Source organism: Monopterus albus, unplaced genomic scaffold, assembly GCF_001952655.1.
Source record: "Monopterus albus unplaced genomic scaffold, M_albus_1.0 scaffold126.1, whole genome shotgun sequence".
Taxonomy (NCBI): Eukaryota; Metazoa; Chordata; class Actinopteri; order Synbranchiformes; family Synbranchidae; genus Monopterus; species Monopterus albus.
Genome location: NW_018128006.1, coordinates 3,501,065 through 3,526,331, shown reverse-complemented (window position 1 = coordinate 3,526,331; position 25,267 = coordinate 3,501,065). Strand labels below are relative to the sequence as shown.

Genomic DNA, 25,267 nt, shown 5'->3' with positions numbered 1-25,267 from the left:
AATATGCAGTCAATCAGAATTTTTTCTCATTGTTCACAGGATAATAAAAGCCTGTTTTCCCTCTGTTCAGTTCTGTACAGCAGCGATGGAGCACAGTTCACCATCAGTTCGAGAGCTGGCAGTTCGCATCATTTTGTCTATGTACCAGCAGCACAGAAGTGCTGTTCTCAACTACCTTCCATCCACAGAGAACAAGAACTTCCTCTACAGAACCCTCTTTGATGGATTTGCCAAGATTGACGGAAAGGTAGTGGAGACTCAGGCAAGAAGTACTTTTTTTTTTAAATCTCAAATTAATCTCATTGAGTTCTTTACTTAAAGAGAGGGAATCAGAAATACCTGAAATCCATTATCTCTTTATATATTAAAATGTAGTATTTCTGGCATTTATGTGTGTTAAAATTGTTTGCATTTGACTGCTGTGCTAAGTGTGTTTTTTTTTTCTAGTCAGATTGTAGTCTGAGAGGAGCAGCTGGTAGGTGGACAGCGGAAAAATAGCAGATGGGAACATGCTATTGCTGAAAAGAGCTCAGCTTTTTAGAGGAGACTGCATGACATCATGTTTTTTCTTTAAAAAATGTTTAAGCTGATATTAACGAGGAAGACAACGTGGTGTTTTGTCTAACACAGACAGCTGATTTCCTCATTTGCCTAAGCCAGCCAAGCAGTCTTGTTTGTGGTTAACTCTTTTGGTTAAATAAGTTTCCCGTGCCAGATTTTTATCTTATTTTTATGGCCTCAGGTTCCAGGAAGTCACGGGACAGGAAAACTGCAAACCAAATGATATAGTAACATGACATGTACACTTAGTAACTAACAATTTGAGGATGAAAAACAATTTGAGAAAAAGACGACATACTGTAATAGCAAAATAACTCTTATGGAGAGGCATCTTATGTCACTTTTCACCCAGACTTTGAAGAAAGGAGTTCATCAGCAGGAGGGGCAAAAGGAGAAGGATGAGATCCACTCTCTTCAGGAGCAGCTGGCTGCCTTAAGAGAGATCACAGTAGGTGGTGCTGTCATCAGACTGCAATTACATTACCTTTCATAATTGCTCCTAATTTCTAATTATGACTCAACACAGGCATGCTGGAAGTTTTACTCTCTAGGAACTTATAATCTCAGTTATTTACATGTACAAATAACATCACAGGCACATTATATTAGAGTCTTGGGAGTTCTGCCAGTTATTACATATTGTATACCGTAAGTGTCTTTGTATGAAGTCACTGTTGAAGTTTAGAGCTGTCAGATGAGTAACAGCATGTCTTTTAGAACTTTTTTTCTAATACTTAATAATTCTTTGTCTGCTTGTGAAGGAGAGAGGCGATGAAAGCACCAAAGGACAAATGGCCAAGAAAGAGTTCCAAAAAGCTGTCAAAGGAAGTATGTACACGTGCTCAATAGAAGGAAGGACGTCACACTGCAGTACTTACTCATTCTACAGGGCATCCCTTTATACTGAACATCACCAGACCTGATTTGGATTGCATTAAAGCACAATTGCATTGTTTTATGGTACAAATCAGCAATATGGTGCTGATGTAGTCTTTTGAGACAGGCGAGCACTAGCACCAATGCCTTCAAAAGTGACCTTTCATATTACCCACAAATTTACAAGAGAAAATTTTATGGCATAAAGTGGGACAGCCCATGGTAGTTGGTCGTTCTCATTGTTTTTATTTATTTATTTTAGTTTTGTCAGCATGGTGCTGAAACTTAAAAAACCCAAATCATTTCACATTTCCAAAGTGGACAGGGAGCATTACAGTATCTCCTTTTGTTGTCAGTTCCCCAGCAATAGTGATCTCAAGAGTTTAGCCACTTAACCTCCAAGTAAGGTACTTGTCTTCACATGCCAATAACAGAGAAAAAAAAAAACGCAGTTTGAAGGCAATGTAATGATGAGACACGTAACAATATAAATACATAAGCATCCTGCTGATTACTTGCTTTGTTTAGTTATAGTGATGTCTGTATATCTTAAAAGCTGAACATAACCTATTTCCCAGCTATGGAGCACTATTAACTGTTATGTACCCTGCAAGTTTGGTTTAAGTCTAATCAAAGCTTTAAGTTATTTTTAAGTACTGCGTTTCTTTTCATTCAGCAGACTCTCATCTCATGGCTGGTACTTGAAATTGTGGCCTCACGTTGCAGTCATGACAAGTAAAATATACTTTATTTTTAATTTCCAGCTGTCACAAAATTGCCCCAGAACAAGAAAGTGGACAGCAGCACAGATGTCCATCAATCTGTCAGCTATCTGGACAAGTAAGTAACTCATAATCCAATGAAAACCTGAAAATAATTTTACTTAAGCATATTAGCTGAGTACCAGGTTCACAGATTTAGTTTTGTGTCTGTTTTTCATGCTGTGAATTTTTTTTCCAGCTGAGGTGTTAATTTAACTTTCTTTTTGTGTATTATTTTCATTATTACTTTTCCACTGCTTTGCTCTGACCTGATAGCATTTACACATTACATTATATTAAAGCACACACCGACAGATTGAAAAACTTTTATCCTAAAGCCATAATCGCACTCAGTCATTTATGAGCACTTCTCTTTTAAACATATGTGATACTCAATGTTAGAAGTGAATGTGCAGTTTTTGAGTGAAATGTAGGTGTTTGTTTTATGCATACTAGGTGTCTATCTATCTTATCTACCTACACTCTTTTTTTTTTGCGGTAAAAAGGATGAGTCATTCACGGAAGATGGACTGGACCTTCACTACTGGAAACACTGTCCTATGCTGCGACGCTGTGATGAATGTAGACAGGTAGAGTGTTACCTTTCCTAAAGGTATGCACTTTTTTAAATCCTCTTGTAAAGAGGACATCTGCCCGGCTGTTTAATCACCACCTAAGTAATGCAGCATGAAGACTTTGTGTACAGCTCTGCACTATGTTCTCAGGTAGTCGAGATAGCTAGCCTCACGGAGCACCTGCTGAGTGAATGTGAAAACAGGTCCAAGTTCAGCCAGTGCCCATGCTGCTCAGAGGCCGTGACCACTGAAGAGCTGGCTCACCATGTCCAGGGTCCTGCCTGCAACCGTGAGTTCTCTCACTTTTTCATGCTGTTGGAAATGTTCTGAAAATGGTTGAAGTGATGACAAAAATTCATCATTAATATCATTTGACTTGAAGGTTTTACACTGCAGGCGACCTGTGCTGCTGTGTGACTTTGTTGTAAAGTGTGTTTTCTGTGGCCTGTCTGTTTATACTTTTTCATTTCAATTAGAGCAAAGGAGAAAGCACTCACAAAATAAAAGTAGCTGACACAAAGAGCTTCAGGTCGGAGGCAGCTGGCAAGATGATGTGTTTGCAGGTTAAATGTGTTATGTGCTCCATAAGTTTACAGTGACTGACTCTGAGACAAAAGATAGCCAAAAGCATGAAACTGCTGACGCGGGGCACAGGTCTGTGTCGAAATGCTTTGGTGATGACTCACCTGAGACTTAGTAATTTGATTCTATTTTATTTGTATAGCGCCAAAACACAGCAATAAACGTATCACTTTACATAATAAGGTCTAGACAATACACTATTATAGAGGGAAAATCCAACAAATCCTCCTTGGTGACAGTGGAGAGGAAAAACTCTCTTTAACAGAAGAAACCTCTGACAGAGCCCGGCTGTTGGTGGGCCGCCTTCTGCCTCGGCTGGTTGGGGTGAGTGGAGAGAGGAGAGAGAAAAGAAAAGAAAAGCAACAAGAGCCAACGAACACAACAAACAGTCACTGGATAGGTTAATGTGGTCAATGATGGAACAGGAATACCTGCTGAAAAAGCACAAGACATGCTATGGGAGAGAGGAGACACAAAGTTAGTGACATGTAATGGTGGCATATAAAAATAAAACGGAGAGGAGCACAAAGCATTGTGGGAGGAGCTAAGGGTCTCTAAGGGACAGTACACCAAACAGACCATTTAACTTCATCATTCCTTTCATGACATTGTCAATGGTTGCTTTTTTTTTCACAGTGCTCCAATGACATGTCAGGAATTGGCAGGCGTTTATCAGAACTAAAGATGAATGACTGGCATGTGATTTCATATCATGAGGGCAATGGGAATAATTATCCTAAGAACATAGTGAAGAACAAGTCATGGCTCTGAGAAAGACTTTTTTAGGACACTTTTCAAGAACAGATTTAAGAAAAAACATAGGAAGGTATTGGTGAATGAGGCCCAGTATTCATATGATAAAAAGCCAGGTAATGCAAGGCTTACACCAGCCATGTTTCAATAAATAATTGGCTTTTTTTTTGTTTTACCAGAAACATGAAGCCTTTTTTTACCCTTTTTGGTTGTAAGTGAGTAGACAGAAATTTGAATTGATAGAATGTGTTCCCAGTCCTCAAAGGGGTATTGTGTATATATATAAAAAAAGATGTTCTAATGGTGTAATCTTATCATTTTCTCTGCAGTGTTTATGTGACCTTTTCTGCATAAAAGGTATCTTATATCATATAAAGTATCATATTTCTGTTTTAGCCTCCATTTCTGCAAAAAGCTCGAACCATTGTCCTTTGTGTCACAACAACTTCTTGGCTGGGGAGGAGGTAAGACCCTGTAAATGCACCTTATACGATTATACAGGTAGATCCAACCATACTAGTTTTGTCACACCCATGGATTGCTTCCAGCCATTTAATGTTTAATCTTCAGTACCTCTAGATTATCTTGTCACCCCTTATAACTCGAAATAGTCTGTATTTTTTCTGAATAATAAAACCAGAGAGTCTCTTCCTAAAAATGAGAGGACAGTTTGTGAACGCTCACAGCTCCTGTTGCTGGTGTTGTGTCGCAAGTGGACAGCACAACTAACTGACGGCATTAATTAATTAAAATTTCTCATCCATAGATAGGTAAACAATGATATATGTAGTGATGAAAAGAGATGTATAACACTCTAAACAAAGCGGGTAATTGAGAAACCCCATATTTTATTTTTTGTTAGTTTGTTATGTTTTTTGAGCAACGGCGTAGGTTTGACTTGGCAAGTGATGAAGACATAAGTTTGGCAGGGAGTCTTTATTATTTATTCAGATCCCCATTAACTGTTAACAGTTAACTGCTCTCTTGGTGTCCACACACAACGAAACATAACATGTAACATGACATTTAACATATTTATGAAACATACTCATGTCAATAAAATCGACTAAAACTAAACTACAACTTCCAATTACATTGCATCAAAGTCTTTCAAGTCAGTCACTTAATGTTAGGGTTATTTTTAATGTGTTTTTTAATCAGTCTTTTAAAACCTGCTTTACAGGGTGCTTCAATAATCACAGATGGTAACTTGTAGAACTGATTTGCGCATGGCATCTGTTCTAGGGTTTTTTTTTTCAAGCCACACCTAGTAGCCCAGCTGGTAATTTAATTGAGTACAAACACTCAGTCGGTTGTTTACTGTAACATATATTCCTAAAGAAACTCAGTAAACTGCATGCGAACCTATCCTTCTCTCTGAGCCATGAGAGACTGGCATGCATTGCCTCTGTACCTTTCCTCACTCCTAATAGACAGGACAGTGCAAGCCATGCAGCTTTATTCCAAGCTATTTGGAACTTAGATAATGCTTTTTTTGCAGCACCTGTCCAAACTCAGGTTTTCTTCCTTTTCTTTTAGGCCAGATGAACATCATGTTAAAAAATCTAAATCCACACAGAGAAGTATAGCTTACGTATTTTGATTTAGTGTTAAATCGGTCTTTTTTCCAGCAGACATTTTGATTTATACATGTAGCAGTAAAAGCATGGGTGTATCTAATATCACTAATGATAGCTATGTTTGATTTCCAGTGTCCCAGTTAGCTGTCACGGTGAGACAGCAGGTACAGTAGTGGAACTGGCATGTCTAGCTGGAATGTAGCCTTAAAGATTGGTATTGTTTACTGTGCTTATCATAAATAAGAGTCTCTGTCAGTATTGTTGTTGGCCAGCAGTTTTAGCAAAACAAAAGAGAGTGATTAAATATGAACATCTGACAACATTGTGCCATTTTCAGGCTTCCCAAACCACTTACTGTGTACAGTAAAACATAAGAGATGCAGAGATTATGTCAGAATGTACATTATTAGCTATAACTCGTCTGTGTTCTCATTCAAAATCTGATTCACAACATGCAGTTTGCCACCTCACACATCCTTAAAATCTGGTGAAGAAATACTGATCAACAGTCACACTTGCAGCCAGAGCTCCGAGCATAGACCCAATGAAAGACTGCAATGTTAGTGGGAGGGAGGCCACCCACTGGTTCTTGACTGGGCCTACAGTCATCCATGGTTGTCCTGATCAAGAAGCTACCTGCAAGAGGATCGGGCTCACAGAGCTACTTTGTTCCTGTTTCAGGCCTGGAAAACTCACCTCATGGGCAGGGAGGGTTGTAAACAAAACTCACGCAGGACTGTGGTGTCCCAGAGAATCCAGCAATCACAAGGTAAAGCATTCATACACCCTCTGCTTACACCTACTGTACCTCCCTGGCGTTCAGTGTGAGTTATAAAAAGTGCTTGTTGGCTTATGTTGCATCTTTTCCACTATGGCTTCTGTAGTGGTAAAAGCAAACTTGATATAGTTAATACTTATTAGGCCAATGTTAGTTAAACTTTAAGTATGGTCAGATTTCTCTGTTCTTCTGTGTACTTCTCTCTCTGCATGATCATGGGGTCCAGTTTCCTGTTTATTAGTAACTGGCTGTAGGGGTTTCCCAAAAATAGAGAAATGATACCAGGAAGAGGGCCTGATGGAAGGGTATGACCTGGACAATGGAGGAAGTTGGGAAATAGATAGCTTTTATGATGCTGCAAAGCTGAAGAGACTTAGACTGAGACAGACTGAGACTTGAAGAGCGCATGGGTGAATGTGAAGACTTGAGAAGACAGACAGACCCCAGAAACTTTGCAGAGAAATCCAGGTGGTTCTGTTTCTCTCCCTCTCAATCCATATTACAATATATTGTTCAATAAATGATGATTGGCACTGCAGTGATTCTCCCTGTGAATTAATTCTATACACGACACTTCCCACCTCAGCATACAGCAGGAGGAGTATTAAAACTGTACCCAATGTCATTTGGAGGCTAGTTATAGTTTGTATAGCCATTTGAGTGATATTTTACAATCATGGTTATAAATGCTACAGTCATGTCATAACACAAAAACCATGCTTTTTGTAGTTAGGGTGAGTTTATAAAGCCAAATGGCTATTTTTTTCTTAAAGTACAGTTCTTGTCATAGTCATCTTGATGCCAGATGCAGCATGGTGGCGCAGTGGGTAGCGCTGTTGCCTCACAGCGAGAAGGTTCTGGGTTTGCGACCTTTCTGTGCGGAGTTTGCACGTTCTCCCCATGCTTGTATGGGTTCTCTCTGGGTACTCTGGCTTCCTCCCATAGTCCAAAGACATGCGGCTTAGGTTGACCCCCCCACCCCACCCGCAGTGAGCTCTCAGCTCCATGCCAGGTTTCTCTTCATGACTCATGTTTAATGCAATAAAAGTTTAATAATTTTGTATGATATTAGTGGTCTTCACTTCAGGTGATGCAGCCTGTTTCCACCATAAAACACGATTGGTAGATGCACTTTAGTGTTGTTTTGCAGGTGCTATTTTTTCATATTTATACCTGAATATTTGTAACAGGCTATATTACCAAGTGGTATTGCTACCTTTACTTTAGATGTGTTATGTAAACAGTAAATAACAATACAGTGTTTTACCTCTATGTTAAAGCTCTACGTTTACTGTCAGGATGTCATTTTGTATGTGTGTTTGTATATGTCCAGGCGGGGCTGTCAGTGGAGCTAAGCTGAAGCAGTCCTGGTCGGTCGGGGCCAGAGGCAGTCCCATTGGCCGAGGGAGCCGGATCCCATCCTTGGCACCCTTTGCCAGAGGACATACAGCAGGGAAGTGATGAAACTGGTTTGAAGCACCCAGGTGACTCTTCTTATACTTAGAGGAAGAACCCAATAGCAGCAATCATCCCTTGAGCAATTACACCTCACTTGCATATTTTTTGGTCCAAAATTGCATAAGGGCATATAGAAAGTGGTTTCAGGAATAGCGATTGACATACACAAAATAAGATGTCGTTGGAACAGTCTTTTTATCTCTGAAATCACACACCAAACCAGTGAAACAAGCACTGTTTACTGACAATATCTGGTTTTAGAGGCTTTGTTTTGAATCACTCACTGCTGTTAGGAGATGGGAACTGGGCAGCTAAAGGGGGTTGTCCACTGATTTAGTATCATACTGCCATCCAAGTTGGGTAACTAAGAAAAGAAAGTTCAAAATTAAAGCTGCAATGGCAGCGATCACCTGACTTTTAGTTCCTGGTGTGAGTCAATTTCCAGTGACACTTCCCATAATGCAACTTTATCTTAGCTCAAGCTAAGATAAATCCGATGTCACTGTCACCATCAGGGTTCATTTCTCATATTAGACCCCAGATCCTCCAGTAAAACTCAGGATGTAAATGCATAGAATCTTTGTTGAATCAGTTCTTTAGTTCTGTATCTAATCTGCATTGACACTGATAGAAACACTCCTCTCTTTGTAGAAACAGTAGTGAGAGGTAGACGTTTAGTTAGTCACTCCTCTCTTTGTAGAAACAGTAGTGCGAGGTAGACGTTTAGTTAGTTTAGTTAGTGTCCTTTGGTGACATTCTAGCAGATGATGCTTCAGTCCCAAAGCCATCAACAACCTCAGCATAGCTGTACTGTCAGCTTCACGGTTTGCCATCTGTTTGCCATTTTCCTTTCATTTTTTTGTCTTAAAAACTATACTGAAGGACTAAAGTACCACTTTGCCAAAGAGATGATACTCCACTGCTGAATTTTAGTACAGTATGGACCTAATTTATTCTTCCTCTTAATGGGGCCATTGAGCTGGAGTCAGATTCCTTGTATTTTTAAATACTTGGCAATAAAGTTTATACTTATGCTTAATGCTTACTGACAATCTTAATGTAGTGATGGAGACAGAGAGATTGCAGTTGAACGAATACTGTAGGATGTTTCCTCAGATCTACTTGATCTTGGCTGGACACAACATTGGCTGACTACAACAATTTTGAGCACTTCAGTGACTTTAATGTTTAAGATTTATATGTATTACTAAAATGTTACTACTTCTGCTGTACTACACAATGTTATGATGATGTTGATTGTAGTGTATCTTTGATTTATATGCAGCCAAGACATAACACTGAACCAAAGCAGTCTGAAGGGGTGTCGGATTTTGTAACATAAGAAATCTTTATTTACTGTATGTGTGTGATAGTACTAACTGTTGTCGTGGACATACAGCTAAACAATTTCACTATAGCTGATACAAAAAAAAGAGTACATTTAGTTTAGAACATTCCAATCCATGACTTTAGCTTTAATATGCTTCTGTATTGAAGATTGTTGTAACAGTGGATATTTTATTGCACTTTATGTACACAGTAGTCAGTATTTTCTGAAATATGTTGATATCAAATTACTAGTTTTTTTCTGCAAATGTATCTGTATTTGCTTAAATAAAGTTAAATTAAGGTGAACACTGCAGATGTGATTCACATGCCAAAATGCTGTTTCAGCCTTGAGGACAGGTGAAACTAACACTTAAAACACAAATACGTATTTAGGTTAAGGCCATCCCTGCAGAACATGAGGCAACTTAAATCAGACCCTTCAGTATTCATAGCATTTTTACACAGTTGACAAAGCAGTCCGCTTTTATTACACTATCATGCTGCAGTGCCTGCAGGTAAATATTTAGTGGGCGGGGCCAGGTGGGACCAGTTAGATTTTGGTGGCATACTACAAGGTTAAACAGCATAGAGGAATTTCAGGTTATGTAAGTTGATAGAAAGGGAAAGTTGGTATAGGGTAAAATTAATTTCATACTGTTCAATTCCTTAGCTGAGCTTATGTGAACATCATCATATCCACACAAGGTCAGCCAAGGAATTGTTAATTATCAATTCCAATTTGAATGCATCATCAACAATAAAATGAAATGTGTGGGTTGTTTAAACATAAATATTAATTATTGGCTAATAATAAAGATTTCATTTATATCTAGCATATCATATTTCATATTATTTGTAACTGTCTTCCATCATTTGTATTTGTATCACAGCCTTCAACTTAAATTGTATTTCAGATGTCAAGACTCTAGGTGGCTACAGCTTCTACAAGTGGTTTCAGTTTTGCATCTGTATTCTATAGAATAATATAGTGAACCTAAAGTTCTGATGCAACTGGAAAACACATTAGATTTCATACTCAGTTTCTTTATTGCTTTTATAATTTTGGTGATTTATACACTATAATTTAATAACAACCATCATGACCTTCCATTTCAGTAGTTTTGTCAACAAATCATGTACAAACATAATTTCCTGCAAAGAATTAAAATGACTGGGGCTTCGTACTTGTCTGTGTTGGGGGGGTGACCAGTAATTTTACATGGGAACCAAGCCACCCCCTGGGATCACCATTGCTGTCATACACAGATTAACAGTTTTACAGCCCTTTAGTTTTTTAGATTTTTGACCTGCCTCTGAAAATCATATTCAAATACATTAACAATTACAAGATAAAATAAAGGGTTGACTAAAACAACTAATAGGTTTTTACAATTCCTGTATAAAATAATCACTTGTCTGTGAGTCCATATAGTTCACTCTGACAGTCACACTGAAATCCCCAAATCAGGAAATTCTGAGGAAAAACAGCAGTTTCTAGTTTTAAGTCTTATTTATGCATTAACAAATGCACAAAAAACATTACAGCCATATAGCCAAAGAAACATTGGATCTCAGATGTAAGACAACAGAGCCATGAGAGTACAATCTGACATGGCACACTGTGGAGTCCTGTGTAGTGGCTTCATAATCATCATCATCAATTTAAAAACAAGTCTTATGTGTATTCAGTTCGGCTTTGGTAAATTCGTCTACGTCATATAAACTGACAATCATATGATGATACGTTGCGCGCAAATCAGGTCATTGTTGTTCACCATGCTCCACATCTCGATCAGCTCCTGCGGGCTCAGTTTGTGCACTACTATGAGGTTTTTGTAAAAGCAGGGCTCGTTGTTCATTGAGCTAGGCTTAAGTCTGGTAATGCCGAAGGTCTTGAAGCCCTGGTGCCGTTCTGGGGCTAACTTAAGCTTCTGCAGGCACATCCCCAAAAACACATCGTCAATAGGGTAGACTTGTAGTTCTTCCGAGGCCACAAATAGTTTCCTTGCCAGCTGGGCGGACACCAGAAACCCCCCACCGCCGGCATAAGGAGGATATGGCGCATCGTATAGCTCTTTGGGAATGTAGTATTTGCTTTTCTTGTTTCGGATGGGGGTCGCATTGCTGATGATGTCCCCCACAAACAAGTCGACCTCTTTGCGCTCCTCCACTCTGGTGTGGATGAACTCCAACAGGTTGTACGTGTTCACAAACACGTCATCATCACCTTTGAATATGAACTGGACGCCAGAGCAGTATATATCGAACCATTTCAGAAAGTTGACCTCTTTTAGAGTCAGGTTAAAGAAGGTGTCCATGAAATCCCATTGCAGGATGTCCCCATAGATTTGGTCTTCGTACTCGATCAATTTCTGGAGGTTATGGGTGTCTTTGCCAGCCACTGGGCTTCCTAAAAGAAATAACGTTTTGATCTTCTTCCCATCCATTGTGCGCTCCTTAGCCCAGGTTTTGCGCACCGCCTCCCGCCGGTCGTGCTGCTCAATAACGGACTTGACCACCATGAGGAGATGCACGTCCTCTTTCACGCATTTCTCCGGGTGGTTGATGCGCATGGGAAAATATCTACAGTGTCTGTGCAGTACGAACTGGTGAAATCTTGGGTTCAAGTGCTGGAACCAGTGCTCGTTCCTTACCGACGCGTTCTCTGTGCATTTGAGAACCTGTGCGTCCCAGGAAGACGGAGTCCTTTCGGAAACCCCTTGCGCATCCAAATCCTTTCTAAACACCAAAGTGTCTGAGCTCCCTACAGTAGTTTTCGCGACTCCCTTCTTGAATGAAAAACAGTCGGAGCCGCACCAACCGGTATCCCTCCTATGTTCCACTTCTTTATCTGATGGTTTCAACTTCTGGATCATGAGAAGAGACGCAAAAACTAGACACAGGCTCAGTAGGCTTTTCAGCGGACCAACCCGCTTTCTTCGGAAAAAGCGATTCATAGTGACGTCAAGAGACCCTCAGATGCTGGACCCTTTGCCTTCATAGTGCTTCACAATTGTGCATCCAAACAGAATCTACCACCACCGCCCTTTCTCATTTGGACATCAGAGGTTGTGCCACTAGTACGCAGACACTGAAGTAGGCCCGGGGCGCATATTGGCAGCATGTTCCCAGGCTTCTTGTCTTCTGAGCCTAAAGAGACAGAGTGTTGAGCTGGTCTTTCTCACTCAGAACACCTCCTCCTAAATATCTCCTCCCACAAATGACCCATCCACACAGCAGGTTTCCCATTTTTCACCCCCCACCCCCAAACACACCAGGTGCCCACAGATGATAAACGGTGAAATAAAAAAAAGCACTTTTAAACTTTTCTAAAACGTTATAGAGTAAACAATTTTGCCTGTGGTACAGACCAGTACTGTAGAAAAACACAACACAACAAACATAGAGAGCAAACGAAATACTGTACACACCAAAACACTGTTTTATTAGCATTTTCGAAAACCTCAAGTTAATTTTTCAAGTACAAAAAGAGAAGGGTATATTTGCTAAATGCGCATTTGGAATTTGGCCATTAAAAATTACTTAAAAATAGCCTGTAGCCTATATGAGCTGGCACTTGTTGGATCACAGATTTGAAAAGCTTTTAGCACCCTCTTGTGGTCATTTCTTATATTTTGTTACCGTCGGCTGCCACCTGATGTGTTAAACCAAAACCACAGTTCTGAAAATCTTCTCATATATATTTAAACAGACATAAAACCTGCAATTAAATTCAGCATGATCCACAGAAAATGTGGTAGTAGGCTTATTACTGCTTTTACGTATATAATCAATCTGAGTAGCTGCTTCCACCGCTGCCTTTATTGGGTCTATTATCTGTCAGCGCATCACATCATCTACGCAAATAAAAACTGCGGTGAATGAATACACTTGCGGACTGACAGCAGATTCAGCTGTGCATGAGGAATCAGAGCAAAGGATGAGTCGTTTTCATTAAAATGTATTTCTTCGAGTTCTCTCATTTCGAGGAACTGCCTGAGCTAAGACGCGTATGTGGGAAACGAGGAGGCGTTTTAAGGTAGTGGGAAACACCCAGAGACGGTCTGACCTTCGAGGGAACCTCGGAATCAGGAAAATGAAATACACCGAGCGTGCTCGAGATTGACAACTTCGCCACACATCGTTCAGTCACCGTGGTTGTTTGTAGTCAGCCAGGACAGTTTATTTGAATGCTAATAATGAACAAGACATTCGAAAACTTTAATATCGCTGAAAAACAAGCATAACCCTGTTAAATGATTCACAAGGTAAGAGTTTAACGTTAGCTCAGCTTAACAGACACTAAGTAAATTAGCCCATAGCTATATTGCTAGCATTATTAGCTCGTAGCTCAAATGTCAAGATCGAATATCAGACAGTTCTGGTAGTTTTAGTGAGTTTTTAGGATTTCCCATAATCTTCCCATGTTTGTGTTACTGAACCAAAGACAGGGGTGGAGTCGCTGGCTATTTGACCCTTTTTGTTACATACATCCCTCGTACCATGATAGCTTATTCACCAATGCTATGTGTTGCTTTGAACTGACAAAAGCCTTTTAACGTTATTGGACATATGCTATTATTTTAAAAGGCCAAATTTGTTTACTATATTTTGTTAATGTTTATTCGGCACGGTTTATATGTTCCTAAAAGGTTTATATATAACGTTAGTGGGGTAAAGCTCAACATTTCATGGAGTAAACTGGGTGATGGCAGATGAGTAATGTGACGTTAAATTGTCAGTATTTTGGGAGAGATTTGGTAAGCGGAGGCTACAGAGGGACACTTCTCGACGCTTTTAATAAAGTGTGTGCAGTTGACATGTCCTGACAGGATTACCTCATCGTCTGGAGCTGACTAAAGTAAACTATACAAAACATCAATATACTGAATGACATGACTGTGAGTAACAAGGGCGTTGCTAGACATACATCTCTTAATGGGGCACAGACCTCCCCATTACTCAAAACACAATTATTTTTGTGAATGAAATGTGCTATATGAATTTCCTTTGCTTAGCCCACTATTCCACTGCCATACTGCTGCTGCTGAAAGTGAAACAACTACTGGTAAAATAAAAATATTTATTTCAACATGCATCAAGACCATTCTCAACATGTGCAAAAGTCTGGCCCTGTATTGCACATTTTTTTTGCATTCTGCATTTCACGATATCATAATTTGATTGCCAAGTAGCCCCAGTTTAATTTGTCAAACTTAAACTTTCACAGCAAGTTTATCAACAAGTCATTAATAAAAAACAAAACAACAATCTAATCACATATCAGTGCTGTGGAAGGCTGGTTACACTACGCTCTCCATAGAGGTTCCTGCACTGACAGTTTCCTTCACACTTTCCTTTTCTGCCTCAAGTTCATCTGTTTGTTAAATGTGCATAAAACAGACATCATTTGACCTGTGTGAAATACAAGAGCTTGTTAAGACCTGAATATGTGAGTTTACTGGATAACAGCAGATCAATACTGGGGCCCCAGTAAAAGGGGTTTAATGACGCCTATGGTGAGTAGGCTGCCATTCAGTGCACACACAGGTACACTTGGTGTGCATAAGCTACGTTTATCTGTTTGCTGGAATTGGTAGAAATACCAGCATCTTGGTGGTGTTAAAACTGGGTCCCACAAAAAAATTTGTCCAGTTGAAATCAACCTACTCTTTTAGATGGCTATGTTTTGGAAAATCACTTGGCTTGTGATACTATCATGAACCTAAGGAAGTGCAGTGGGTGATTAGTAGTAGCATCCCTGCTGATTGAAACTCACATTTTTTTTGTGAACTGATTGGTATAATTGAGCATTGCCACAAAGTAATAAACAGTCCACATTATGTTGCTTTGCAGATGCCTGGTCAACTCAACAACTTAAAGTCCAGGAAGAGGAAAAGCAGCTCTGAGGTGAAAAGCTCCCGAAAGGTTTGTATTATGTTTATACAGGAGAGAACAGCTTTTATAAAGAGAAAGTAAATACAGCACTTGTACTGAATCTGCTGCTGATCCTCGGTGAGAATCTCTCTTAAGTTGAATAATGTTTTCTTTAAAGTCCCCATGGTGTGCTCATTTACTTGTTTCCAGCCATTAAATGTTTAATCTTGGGTACCTGTAGATTAGTTTGCCCCTTTGCATCATCCTAAACCTGGTCTTTAACTTTGTGTCACAGGCTTCTACTACAAGGAGGAGATGTATGAAAAACCTAAAGACACACTCAGCAGCAGAGAGCAGTTCAGTAGTCAGTGTTCACAGTAAGAGAGCCAGTTCAATGGAAAGACACTCTGTCATCAGCTGTGAATGCCACCAGTCTGCAGGCAGGAGGAAATGCTCAGCATCACCAGAGCTTGAAGAACAGGATGGCAAAGAGAACGAGCTGACGTCGGGGTTTGATTTGTACAGCTGCAGAGTGAACGACATCCAGGACAAACAGGAGTCTGAGGAGATGGATTATGAAGAAACTGGCAGAAACGTGTTCCCAGATGATGACAGCAATCAGATTCTTCCTGTGGAGCAGTTCTTTGGAAACTTGGACACTCTACAGGTGAGGCATTTTAGTTTACCTCAATAACTGAGTCAGTAGTTGGATTATGTTGTTTAAAACAGGTTTGTGTAGTAATAAAATAGACATGCAACAATTACAATGTTTTGGGCTGATTCCAGTTTTGGCTGATTCTGATTTTCTTTCTAAGAATTGTAATTGACAGCATACACAGAGACTTTTGTAACTTTTATTTAATGACAAATTAAATGGCAATAAAAATGTCGTATTGAAGTTTTACATTGCCATCTTCCTCTCTCTCTTTTTTTTTTTTTAGAAGTCTCCAGCTAAAATGAAATGCAATATGTGTAGTTCTACAAATGTAAACAGGTACTAGAAACAGGAGGATATCTGTTACATCAGTGCTGCTGAGCGCAGTTCCATTTGAAGCGTATGTAGTTTGTATTTGCCGTTTTACCGCAGGTTGGATACACTGTACATATACATGCATTTCATGTGTAGCAGGTAATTTTCTCACTGTGTAGCCTACTATTTGTCAGAGTTTTGAACTATTACATTGCCCTTTTTACACCACACATTGCTGCATCTTCCTGCCACACAGCTGAATCTTAGTTTCATCAGTACATAGAATGTTTTCCCATTAGTGCTTTGGAGTGTTGCAGGTGCAGTTTTATTTATTTATTTATTTATTTTTGGAGAGCAGCGGATTCCTCCACGGTGTTCTGCTTTGGGCACCCTGTTCCACATATCCATGGACCATGATTTACAAAAATGCAGACAATGCCAGAGGGTTCACTTATGTTTTCTTTCCACTGTACAGTATGTTCTACGAGCAATATTTTACGACAAAATTTTAACAAGTAGCCGGAATCTGCTGATGAGCTTTGTATGATACGTTCCAAAGCTCCAGAACAAGTGCAGAGAGAACCTTGAGATTGTTTGTCAGTTGCTGTTTCCAAGTTCAAAAATCAGCTGTCAAGCTTAAATTTCAAGGCTCATTGTAGGATGAATCATAAGTCAAAATGGACTAAAATGTCTTCTGATAAAACCTACAATAGTAAAGGCATAAAAATTCTTTACAGTGTCTTTAAGCTGAAAGTCATGTTGAACTCCAAAATTTGGCTTCTTTACCCCACAGGACTTTCCCCAAAGCTCATCATCAACTTCTGCCAGTGCTCAAAGGGAGAACAGGAGACGTCATTACTATGCACGAGAGGACAGCGATGAAGAGGAGGTGGGCCTCAGCAGTGTGCACCGAGAGGACAGAGGAGGCACTTACTGTAGTGATGGGTAACAGTACTGGTGAGTGGTGGGCTCAAAACAGTTGTCTCTGGAAGGACATAAAGCCTCTTGGCACTTGTATAAAATCAGTCCTCGTCAGCTGTCAAGAAAATAACTGTTAAAAATACCATTGTCAGATGAGTTGCTGACATAAGACTATGTATGACATGCTTTTTCCTCCAAGTAACTCAGATCTGATTCATGATTTCATGGATATGTGAAAAAGTCAAATCGGATCTGGGCCAGTTGCATTGGTGGACCTAAATTGATCTCTGACTCTGCAACTGCTGTCAGAATGGTCAGATGGAAAGTTTTTTTTTTTTAAAACATCTCACTCATCTGTGCATGTGCATATGTATACTGACTGTTGTCAACATTCAGTGTCTGACTAACCAATCAGAACTGAGCTTTAATGTGAATGTAACCAGATTTGCCCACTGGTATTTAATACATTTTAAAGCAACTTCTCAGTGATTAAACTTCAAGATTCATAACGAGGACCGTCCAAAAAGGCACAAAATGCAAACTTGTTTACATTTGGCCTTGAACATAGTTACAGTAATGGATTAACATGGGCACTTTTTAACATCAAGTACAGCTTGTTTATGTTTTATTGCTGAATCTATGCTCCTGGTTCATTTGTAACTGGTTTTAGTGGAAGGTATGTTGGCACAGCACTTTAAATACAGATCATAACACATTGGTTCATCATTTTAGGGCAGGTTTTTAGCAGTGCTGAATTAAATTGACAAATGTCAAAAAGTCACATTTTCACAAAAGCAGCATTGTGATATATTTGCATTTTCAGATTGTATAAATGTGATACAGAAGGAGAAAACCAAAGTGTAGTTAAAAAAAAGTATTTAATATCACAGGTTATTTCAGATGAATGTCAAGTCAGCATTTTTGTGCCTAATAGTCATTGTTCACCGAGTGTCTAATAATCCGCTTCAACACATCTTTTGTGTAGCTTTTGGCAGCTTCTTAATATATAACACATATGTCTGTGTACATATCAATGCAAATTAATTTCCCTGATATGATTCCTGTTCATATTTGCAAACAAGACAAATTAATACACAGAAATACATTATGACTAAAAGCAGTTTCTGGTGAGTCTCCAGTGTTTACGTAAACTGAGGTAATATGGGGCGGCTGTGGCTCAGGAGGTAGAGCGGGTCGTTTCCTAACCGGAGGATTAGCGGTTCAATTCCCGGCTTGTCCAGTCAACATGTCGAGGTGTCCTTGAGCAAGACACTGAACCCCCAGTTGCTCCCAGTGATGTCACCAGTGTGTGAATGCATGAGTGCTTGGGTGGGTGAATGGCCGAATAATGTGAAAGCGCTTTGAGTGTGCTGTAAAAGCATAGAAAGGCGCTATACAAGTATAAGACCATTTACCAACATAAACCTGACTGACAATGTAACCCAGTTATCTATTGCACTTGTTATTCACAGTTGTTGTAGAAGTTTGTATATAGCTGATTGTTCTGACCGTCCAGATTTTTACTGCTTTATTTATGCAAAATGCTTTTCATATTCTCCTACTCAACTTTTGGACTGAACGAATAACTCATACAGTGAGATGTCATTGTAATAAATTAATGCATTTTACATCATTGTGCCAACACAAAATAAAAATAAATGTTTTTCATGATTTTAAGCAACCATTGCCAGTCTGTGTTAAAGTTCTGCACAGTACAACAGCTCAGAAAACAGCTAAGTACCAAAAAAAAAAAAAAATCAGGTGGGGTAAACGGTGAAGCGACCTGATCTTGCTACAGCGGACTTCACAGAATGTATCTGTAATACATTGTTGTCACAGCTCACACAAACATAAAAACAGTTTTTCATTAAAAAAATAAAAATATTCACACCAAGCGCCTCTTCTTCCCTTTGGCCTTCTGGCATCCTTTGTCAGTGTTGCTGGTTCTTCTAAAAATCTTCTTGGTGTCACAGAGTAGATCATGAGCTCCTTTCTTGTGGCACACAATGTGAACCAGCTTGAGGTTCTCCTTGGTGAACAGCAGGCGGTAGAAGTAGTTCAGGTTGATGTCGGTGCTCTTGTGACTGTGTAGAGCTTCCAGGAGAGTGGGAATGATTGCCCTCTTCTTTTCTATCCTGGACACACAATGAAGAAATGTTTTAACTTTATCTTTCAACCTTACTTAATGCTAGGAAATAAAGATTCTATGTTTGAGACATTATTTAGTTTAGAGTTTAATAGTTCCTAGTTTAAACAAAGTCCTTGTGTAAACCATGAAGTTCACATTCAAATACTTGTTCTAATGTCAAATTATCAAAAAAACTATAACTGGTTAAAGGCTTTAAAGAGTGTGGACCCGTCAGTACCTGAGGGTTTGGACAGAAATTTAGAAATTATGTCTGGGTCAGGTTCGGATACGTATAGGTCAAACTTTAGGCTGGATGGCTAGAGCACTCAAATGTCTGCTTTATTTAATGATGAAGGGGAAAATGCTGTACAAACAACTGTCGGGCTCAGGTCGGTTTTGCACATTATATACTATAAACCTGTCGGGTTCGGGCATGGGTGAGGTTTGGATAGAAATATGTGGCCCAGTCCATGCTCTAGTTTTAAGTTTGTAAGAAATCCTAATGTGCCATGATAAACATTGTCTGACCTAAGAAGACTGTGCGGGAGCAGTCATGTATAGCAAGTCACCACGAACTGGTTAAGAATGTGGTAGCAACCAGCCTTTTCCTGACTTCCAAAGAAAAGGCTTGTACCTAAAATAAAACCATAGTTTTAGTCTAAGTTTGCAAGTTTTTCCAGTGTGTTAAAAGAAAAACATTTGTCAAGCCATACTTTAAGATATTTGCAACATCTATATTGTTGCATGAGGTGTGATTTGAGTTAGCTTCACTTTAGCCAGAGAAAAATGTGCCTACATAGGCCCAGATCTCATGATAAGAGGACGACACCGGGTCAAAAAGCTTATTTCCCGATTGCTTTTGAATATGTCCACCACAGCCAGCAAGTGTCTAACCTGTGGTCCAGATTCCATGTGCTGAAGACAATCCTGTTCTCTCGGTTGCTGTATGGGTTGATGGAGTGGCGAGACTGGCACTCGTCCTGGTCAAATGATCCCTGAGGAGGCAGTACAAAGGAAGAATTGTAACCATGGTCAAAAGCAGGTCCAGTGCTTTGCATTTTTGGCCACATTGTATGTGGTCAGTCCAGTCCTGACACAGTAGTCTGCAGTATATTCACTCAGCTCCAGTACAACTATCAACACCTTGGTATGTGGTTTTATTCCTGTCCTACCTTACAGGTAAACCATCCTTGCTGAGTACAGAGGCGATCCAGCTCCTTTTCAGTCCTGTCAAAGTAGCAGCCGTTGTACTTGGCTGTTTTCAGCATTTCCACCAGACGCTTGGATGTTTTCAAAAACTCTGTCCTGACTTTGGCTTTCTGAATAATTTTGATGGCATCATCTACCTGAGAAGGGAGACAAAAAGCCCCCAAACTGTTAGACCGTATGCCAAACGCCTGATGTAGGAGGATTCAATAACAGGTCTAATGAGCTAAACATCTGCTGGCCTCTGTTGTACCTCCTTCATGTAGCCTCGTATCCTGCTTTCACAGTTGTACTTCATGTAAGCAGACTTTGTCTTGAATCGAGCATCGACACCTGAAATGAAATTCCGCTTTTCAGCAAATCGAGCATCGACACCTGAAATGAAATCCCGCTTTTCAGATCAACTACAGATGGCTTGAGTCAATGTTTGTGTTTAGTGAAGCATTTGTAAAGGACATCCTCATATTTCTATCACACATTTCCTTTGCTCAATCAATTACAACCCCTACTTTCTTATTGTATCTATCATTCTGATGCCATATTCATATAAATCACTTCAGGACCACCAACACGCTGACATACAGTGGCAGTATCCAGCTGATACATATTCATTCACTAGTTACTCAACCCTGGGTAATATACTCAATCTGGGTGGGTTTTTGAAATGATGTTGGAAAATAATATTAGATACAGGGACATTGTGATAACAGGTTTCAATCAAAAGCCCTGTAAAAAGCAAGAATATACTAACTGCCTGGACAATCTCTCTAGATGAATCTTGGGGCATCCAACAGTATATTCTTATCTTTGAAGTCACCATTTGACACAGAGTCCTTATCCAGCTGCTATCCTGACATTTCTTTTATTCGGAAACATATTTCTGCACTGTAATACAGCATGAATCATGAAGGATAAAAACACCTACAGGAGGAAATCAGATCATATCACTGACAAGTAAAACCTTCAAACTCTAAATCAGATTTCTGTACTTCCTCTTTCCATTAAAATGTTCTTTTTTTGCCACAACCATCAAAAGCCTCTATTCATCCCGGAGCGTGGAAATGAGATAAGAAGCCGATTGCAGCTGTTCACAGCTTCGCACTACTCTGGATGCGTGTCGAGAGCTAAACCCTAAAGCTAGGCTAATGGTCCCTAACAACTCTGATGTTCATTACAACTCGCAGTATGAGAAGTATCTGCTGCAACAAACAAGAGACAGAGAATGTTTTTCTTTCTGTGATAGGATTAAAAACAACAGCTTTATCTTAATGGTGGCATTTCAGTCAAAAGGACTAATAATGTGGCATGTAGTATTAATGAGAAAATATGTAACTTAATATTAAAATATAATCTTATAACATGAGAACGATCTCCTTAAAACATTGTTATAATGACAAACTGAGAAAATGTTTTTGTCATCGTGTGCCAGGTAGCTCGAGGGTGGAATGGCCTGAGTCTCCGCTGGCCTCTTTACCTTGGAACCAGTCTTCATCCTCCTCTCTGCTCTCCAGCACAGATCTGTCCTCCAGGGTCAGTAGCAGGTCAGCCAGGATTTTACACCTCTTAGGAGACTGCTCATCCAACATGAGCCCTTTTGCTGCTTCAATGAGGGCTTCAGAGGTCTGCTGGTCTGTGCTCAGTAACTGACTGATGTCACATGCAACTGAAAATCACAGGAATTATTTATAAGGGTTCTAGCTCTAAACATAGTTTTATGATAGGTGCTAGAGCCTTCTCAATTGTTGCACCTAGGTTTTGGAATGATCTTTGTCAATGTGCTTGGCTTTGAATTTAACATGGCAACTAAAACATCTTTTTGGGCAGGCTTATCAGTGCTGATTATGTCATTAGGCTGGTTCAAGATGAACTGCGCCCTGCCTCACAAACAGAGGAGGGCAGGTGGTGGCAGCAGGAGGCAGTGACAAAAGTCCACTGTCGGGACCGACAGTTTAGGAGCTTTTTGGCAGCCTTCAGTCTGTACAGGAATTCACAGAAGCACTCACATCCTGTTAGAGTTGATTTTATAAAAAGTAAAATATTTAGCCTGCCACAGCTTCACCTCTGTACAGATGTCGCAACCTGGCTTACCAAAGGCTTGTGTGTCACTTAATACTATTAATACTTCACTAATTAAATCAGTTCATATTGTAAAGCAGAACTATCAAAGACTGTCCGCAGTATATGAGAACTATGTAATGTACTGTACGCTGACTGTATTAAGCTTCTGATAAAAGTCACCACCAAACACATTTATTCTGTTAACATAGTGCAAATACCAACTAATAAAATCACAATTGTACAAGAAATGATATGTTTCTATAAAGTGTCATGTTGTTGATCCAGCATCTCAACCAATCGACTCTCAGATGAGCTTTTGCAGTTGGTGGAGAGCAAAAGCTCGGGGCATGATGGGAAATGCCTGGGCATTTGTGGCACCTGGCTCCAAGCACTACAGCCACCTCAATCCCGTGAGAATATTGTTACCCACGTGGGCGTTACACCTCAGCATGACTCGGGATCAAGTCAGGTCATTGTGCGCCGATCGCCGGTGATCAATTCTGCACAGATCTGAGTCATCTCGAACATACCTAATGTGTCATGTAGTGCTATTTGTGCATGTTTTATAGTGCTCATTTATTCATGGTGATCTTATTTTATTCTGTTATTGTATATTTGATTACTTTGTTTTATAACTTGACCTTGTTTTTTTTTTTAAAGACACCCTACAAATAAAATGTATTATTATTAAATTTGACTGGCCAGGAGAGAACATATACATTTAGAATTGAAGCACTTTGTCTTGATTTTTTTTCAGTGAAGTTTTTTTATTGTGTCTGAAGTCAAATCACCCACCTCCACTCCATGTTTGCTCTCTGGAGAGAAGAACCAGTTCAGTGTTGTCAGGAAGACTTGGGAAAATGTCCTCTGTCACGGCTGTCCCATCCGCATACAAACAAACATGTGCTCCAGGACATGGCAGCTAGAAATATGGATGACACATCTCATGCAATATTTTATTGTATTAATTATTTTACAATTTATAGTGAATTTACATGCTATCTGGAGAGACAAGAGCTTTACTGACAGTCTGTTCAGATGAAATGGTTATATTTATGTCTATTTCTTAAAGAGGCAGACACTTGCCGTCCAGCCCACACTGAACAAACTCACCATATTGTAGTTGTTGCCTTAACTTAAACAGATTTATTTCCCCAAACAGGAACTTTTCTTTCTGGTACAGTGAGTTTAACAGTATGTGCTGGAGAGCAGGCAGTGTCTGCCTGCCTTTGAATGACGATGTCATTCACTTGGAGGATTTAATCTGTAAGAACTAACATTTTAAATTATCTTTAATATCTTATAAATATATAGCAGTTATATCACGTTGATCTGGATTGATGCATACTGATCTAGGGTAACAGCCTTCTAACATTGATTTGTCTGTATATTTTTGCCTACTCTTCTGTATACTATTCCTGCCTACTTCTTTTACATGTGTGCTGCTGTTATTCTCAATTTAAATAAAGTGTTAATCTTCAGTATATATCACGTATCTCTTTGGAATCCGAGTTGTCTGAGCATAATGTAAACACACTGTGGGATACTGTTGAGTAAAATTATTAACAAAGTAATACTAGACTGAATTAAGAACTTAGTTAGTAGAAGATTGGCACTATGTTGATTAGTTAACCTGTGTGTTTACTTTGTGTGCGTATGATTATTCATCATGTTAAGAAAACCGACAATACACAGCTGAGAGATTCCCCATGTCTTTTCGAATGTGAAGATGACTAACAAAAGGTCCAGCAACGTTCATATATAGAGCAACGCGTTAAAGCAGTCCTATATGTAATACAAATGTAGAAAACATTTCAGACTTGTATTACTTATAGGACTCTTTGGTGTATACTTTTAACAGACCCCGACGAAGGTTCTACATTAAAGTTGCTCCACACACTGCAAGTGTGTTCCCCGGTTTGCTTTTCCCCTTGTTTATGCACCTTCACATCTTGCTCTACCAAGGTGAAGATGACCCTGAACTTCTACTTTAACCGCTCTGGACTGGACGAAACCGCGGAAGTAAAACTGTTCAAAACAAACCAGCAAACAACATACGAACTCACCTTTAATAACTTGCAGCCTTTTTTAAGCAGCTCTTTCACATTTGTTGCTGCAACTCCGTACTTTCTGTTGTCCTTATATCTCCTAATTTTCACAGATTTAATTTTGTTAAAAGGTTGAGACATTTTTCCTTCGGTGCCCACCCATTTGTAACTACCGCTTCCTATTCCTTCTTCCTCTATAGCTCCTACACGCAGCTGTGGTGTGTTGCTGCCCTCTAGCGTTTCTCTTGTTCTATTGTCTGTGATTTTTCTTCTGGGGATTTTACTGGCGGTTGTAATTGGCAACCAGCTTTTGTTTGTGGTAACACTAAGGAGCATGGATGTAGGCCTATTATTAATTATTATAAAACTTTATTATTACTATAAAATGTATTGTAAAACTTTCATTCAATACAATACAATACACAATAGATGGTTTACTGTGAACAGTGCAGCGAAATAACTCATGTGAGACGTGTATAGTTTTTTATATTTTATAAATAAATATATGTATTTATTATATATTTTTAAGTATTATATTAAATATTATATATTTCACGTTTGGAAGCCACATGGTCTATAAACAGACCTGCAGGATGGCAACGTGTACATTACCATAGCAACTGAAGCAGCACCATGGGCAATACCAAATGAATGGTTCAGAGAATTGAAGACGGCGATTGAAAGACTTTATTTAGGTATTTAGTTTTGATGAAAACTAAGTCATTCCATAGATGTATTTTTGATTTTTAATCTTTTAATTATATTATTTATTGTACTCTTGAATACCACTTTTGAAATCATTCACT

General features: G+C 39.3%; 4 protein-coding genes across 7 annotated transcripts in view; 2 read left to right on the top strand and 2 right to left on the bottom strand.

Moving 5' to 3' along the window:
- The window catches only part of cep104 (centrosomal protein 104), a 28,839-nt gene extending 19,280 nt beyond the window's left edge, over positions 1–9,559 (top strand). The window contains exons 14-24 of the mRNA XM_020612517.1: positions 71–262; positions 914–1,009; positions 1,323–1,389; positions 2,202–2,277; positions 2,601–2,608; positions 2,655–2,788; positions 2,924–3,062; positions 4,505–4,572; positions 6,370–6,457; positions 7,800–8,590; positions 8,640–9,559. Coding sequence (XP_020468173.1) covers positions 71–262; positions 914–1,009; positions 1,323–1,389; positions 2,202–2,277; positions 2,601–2,608; positions 2,655–2,788; positions 2,924–3,062; positions 4,505–4,572; positions 6,370–6,457; positions 7,800–7,927 — 996 coding nt within the window. The 3' untranslated portion in view covers positions 7,928–8,590; positions 8,640–9,559. The remainder of the gene's footprint in view (positions 1–70; positions 263–913; positions 1,010–1,322; positions 1,390–2,201; positions 2,278–2,600; positions 2,609–2,654; positions 2,789–2,923; positions 3,063–4,504; positions 4,573–6,369; positions 6,458–7,799; positions 8,591–8,639) is intronic.
- cunh1orf174 (chromosome unknown C1orf174 homolog) lies at positions 7,867–21,917 on the top strand. 4 transcript variants are annotated; one of them, XM_020612467.1, is made up of 5 exons: positions 13,099–13,521; positions 15,110–15,181; positions 15,426–15,797; positions 16,894–17,057; positions 21,789–21,917. In XM_020612467.1, the coding sequence occupies exons 1-4, from the start codon at positions 13,510–13,512 to the stop codon at positions 17,047–17,049; spliced, it is 612 nt and encodes a 203-aa protein (XP_020468123.1). In that variant the 5' UTR covers positions 13,099–13,509; the 3' UTR covers positions 17,050–17,057; positions 21,789–21,917. The 4 variants fall into 4 exon arrangements, with proteins under 4 accessions (XP_020468124.1, XP_020468123.1, XP_020468122.1 ...); XM_020612466.1 differs by having other exon boundaries at positions 21,785–21,917; XM_020612468.1 differs by lacking the exons at positions 13,099–13,521; positions 21,789–21,917 and adding an exon at positions 7,867–7,950 and having other exon boundaries at positions 16,894–18,257.
- Positions 9,648–12,434, bottom strand: b3gnt7l (UDP-GlcNAc:betaGal beta-1,3-N-acetylglucosaminyltransferase 7, like). The gene has a single exon (XM_020612463.1). The coding sequence runs from the start codon at positions 12,208–12,210 to the stop codon at positions 10,984–10,986; it is 1,227 nt and encodes a 408-aa protein (XP_020468119.1). The 5' UTR covers positions 12,211–12,434; the 3' UTR covers positions 9,648–10,983.
- dffb (DNA fragmentation factor, beta polypeptide (caspase-activated DNase)) lies at positions 18,370–24,660 on the bottom strand. The gene is made up of 7 exons (XM_020612464.1): positions 24,480–24,660; positions 23,209–23,335; positions 21,830–22,018; positions 20,609–20,688; positions 20,322–20,495; positions 20,044–20,144; positions 18,370–19,156 (listed from the first exon to the last, which is right to left on the bottom strand). Exons 1-7 carry the CDS (start codon positions 24,600–24,602, stop codon positions 18,907–18,909), a joined length of 1,044 nt encoding a protein of 347 aa, XP_020468120.1. The 5' UTR covers positions 24,603–24,660; the 3' UTR covers positions 18,370–18,906.
- Between the last annotated feature and the right edge of the window lie 607 nt (positions 24,661–25,267).

Coding starts and splice junctions, on each gene's coding strand:
- dffb (XM_020612464.1), bottom strand. CDS start 24,602: ATGTCTCAACCTTTTAACAAAATTAAATCTGTGAAAATTAGGAGATAT. Junction 20,689..21,829: donor GGATGAAGACTGGTTCCAAG/GTAAAGAGGCCA, acceptor ATTTCATTTCAG/GTGTCGATGCTCGATTCAAG. Junction 20,145..20,321: donor AAGGATGGTTTACCTGTAAG/GTAGGACAGGAA, acceptor CTGCCTCCTCAG/GGATCATTTGACCAGGACGA.
- cunh1orf174 (XM_020612467.1), top strand. Junction 15,182..15,425: donor AGGTGAAAAGCTCCCGAAAG/GTTTGTATTATG, acceptor TTTGTGTCACAG/GCTTCTACTACAAGGAGGAG. Junction 15,798..16,893: donor GAAACTTGGACACTCTACAG/GTGAGGCATTTT, acceptor TTTACCCCACAG/GACTTTCCCCAAAGCTCATC.
- b3gnt7l (XM_020612463.1), bottom strand. CDS start 12,210: ATGAATCGCTTTTTCCGAAGAAAGCGGGTTGGTCCGCTGAAAAGCCTA.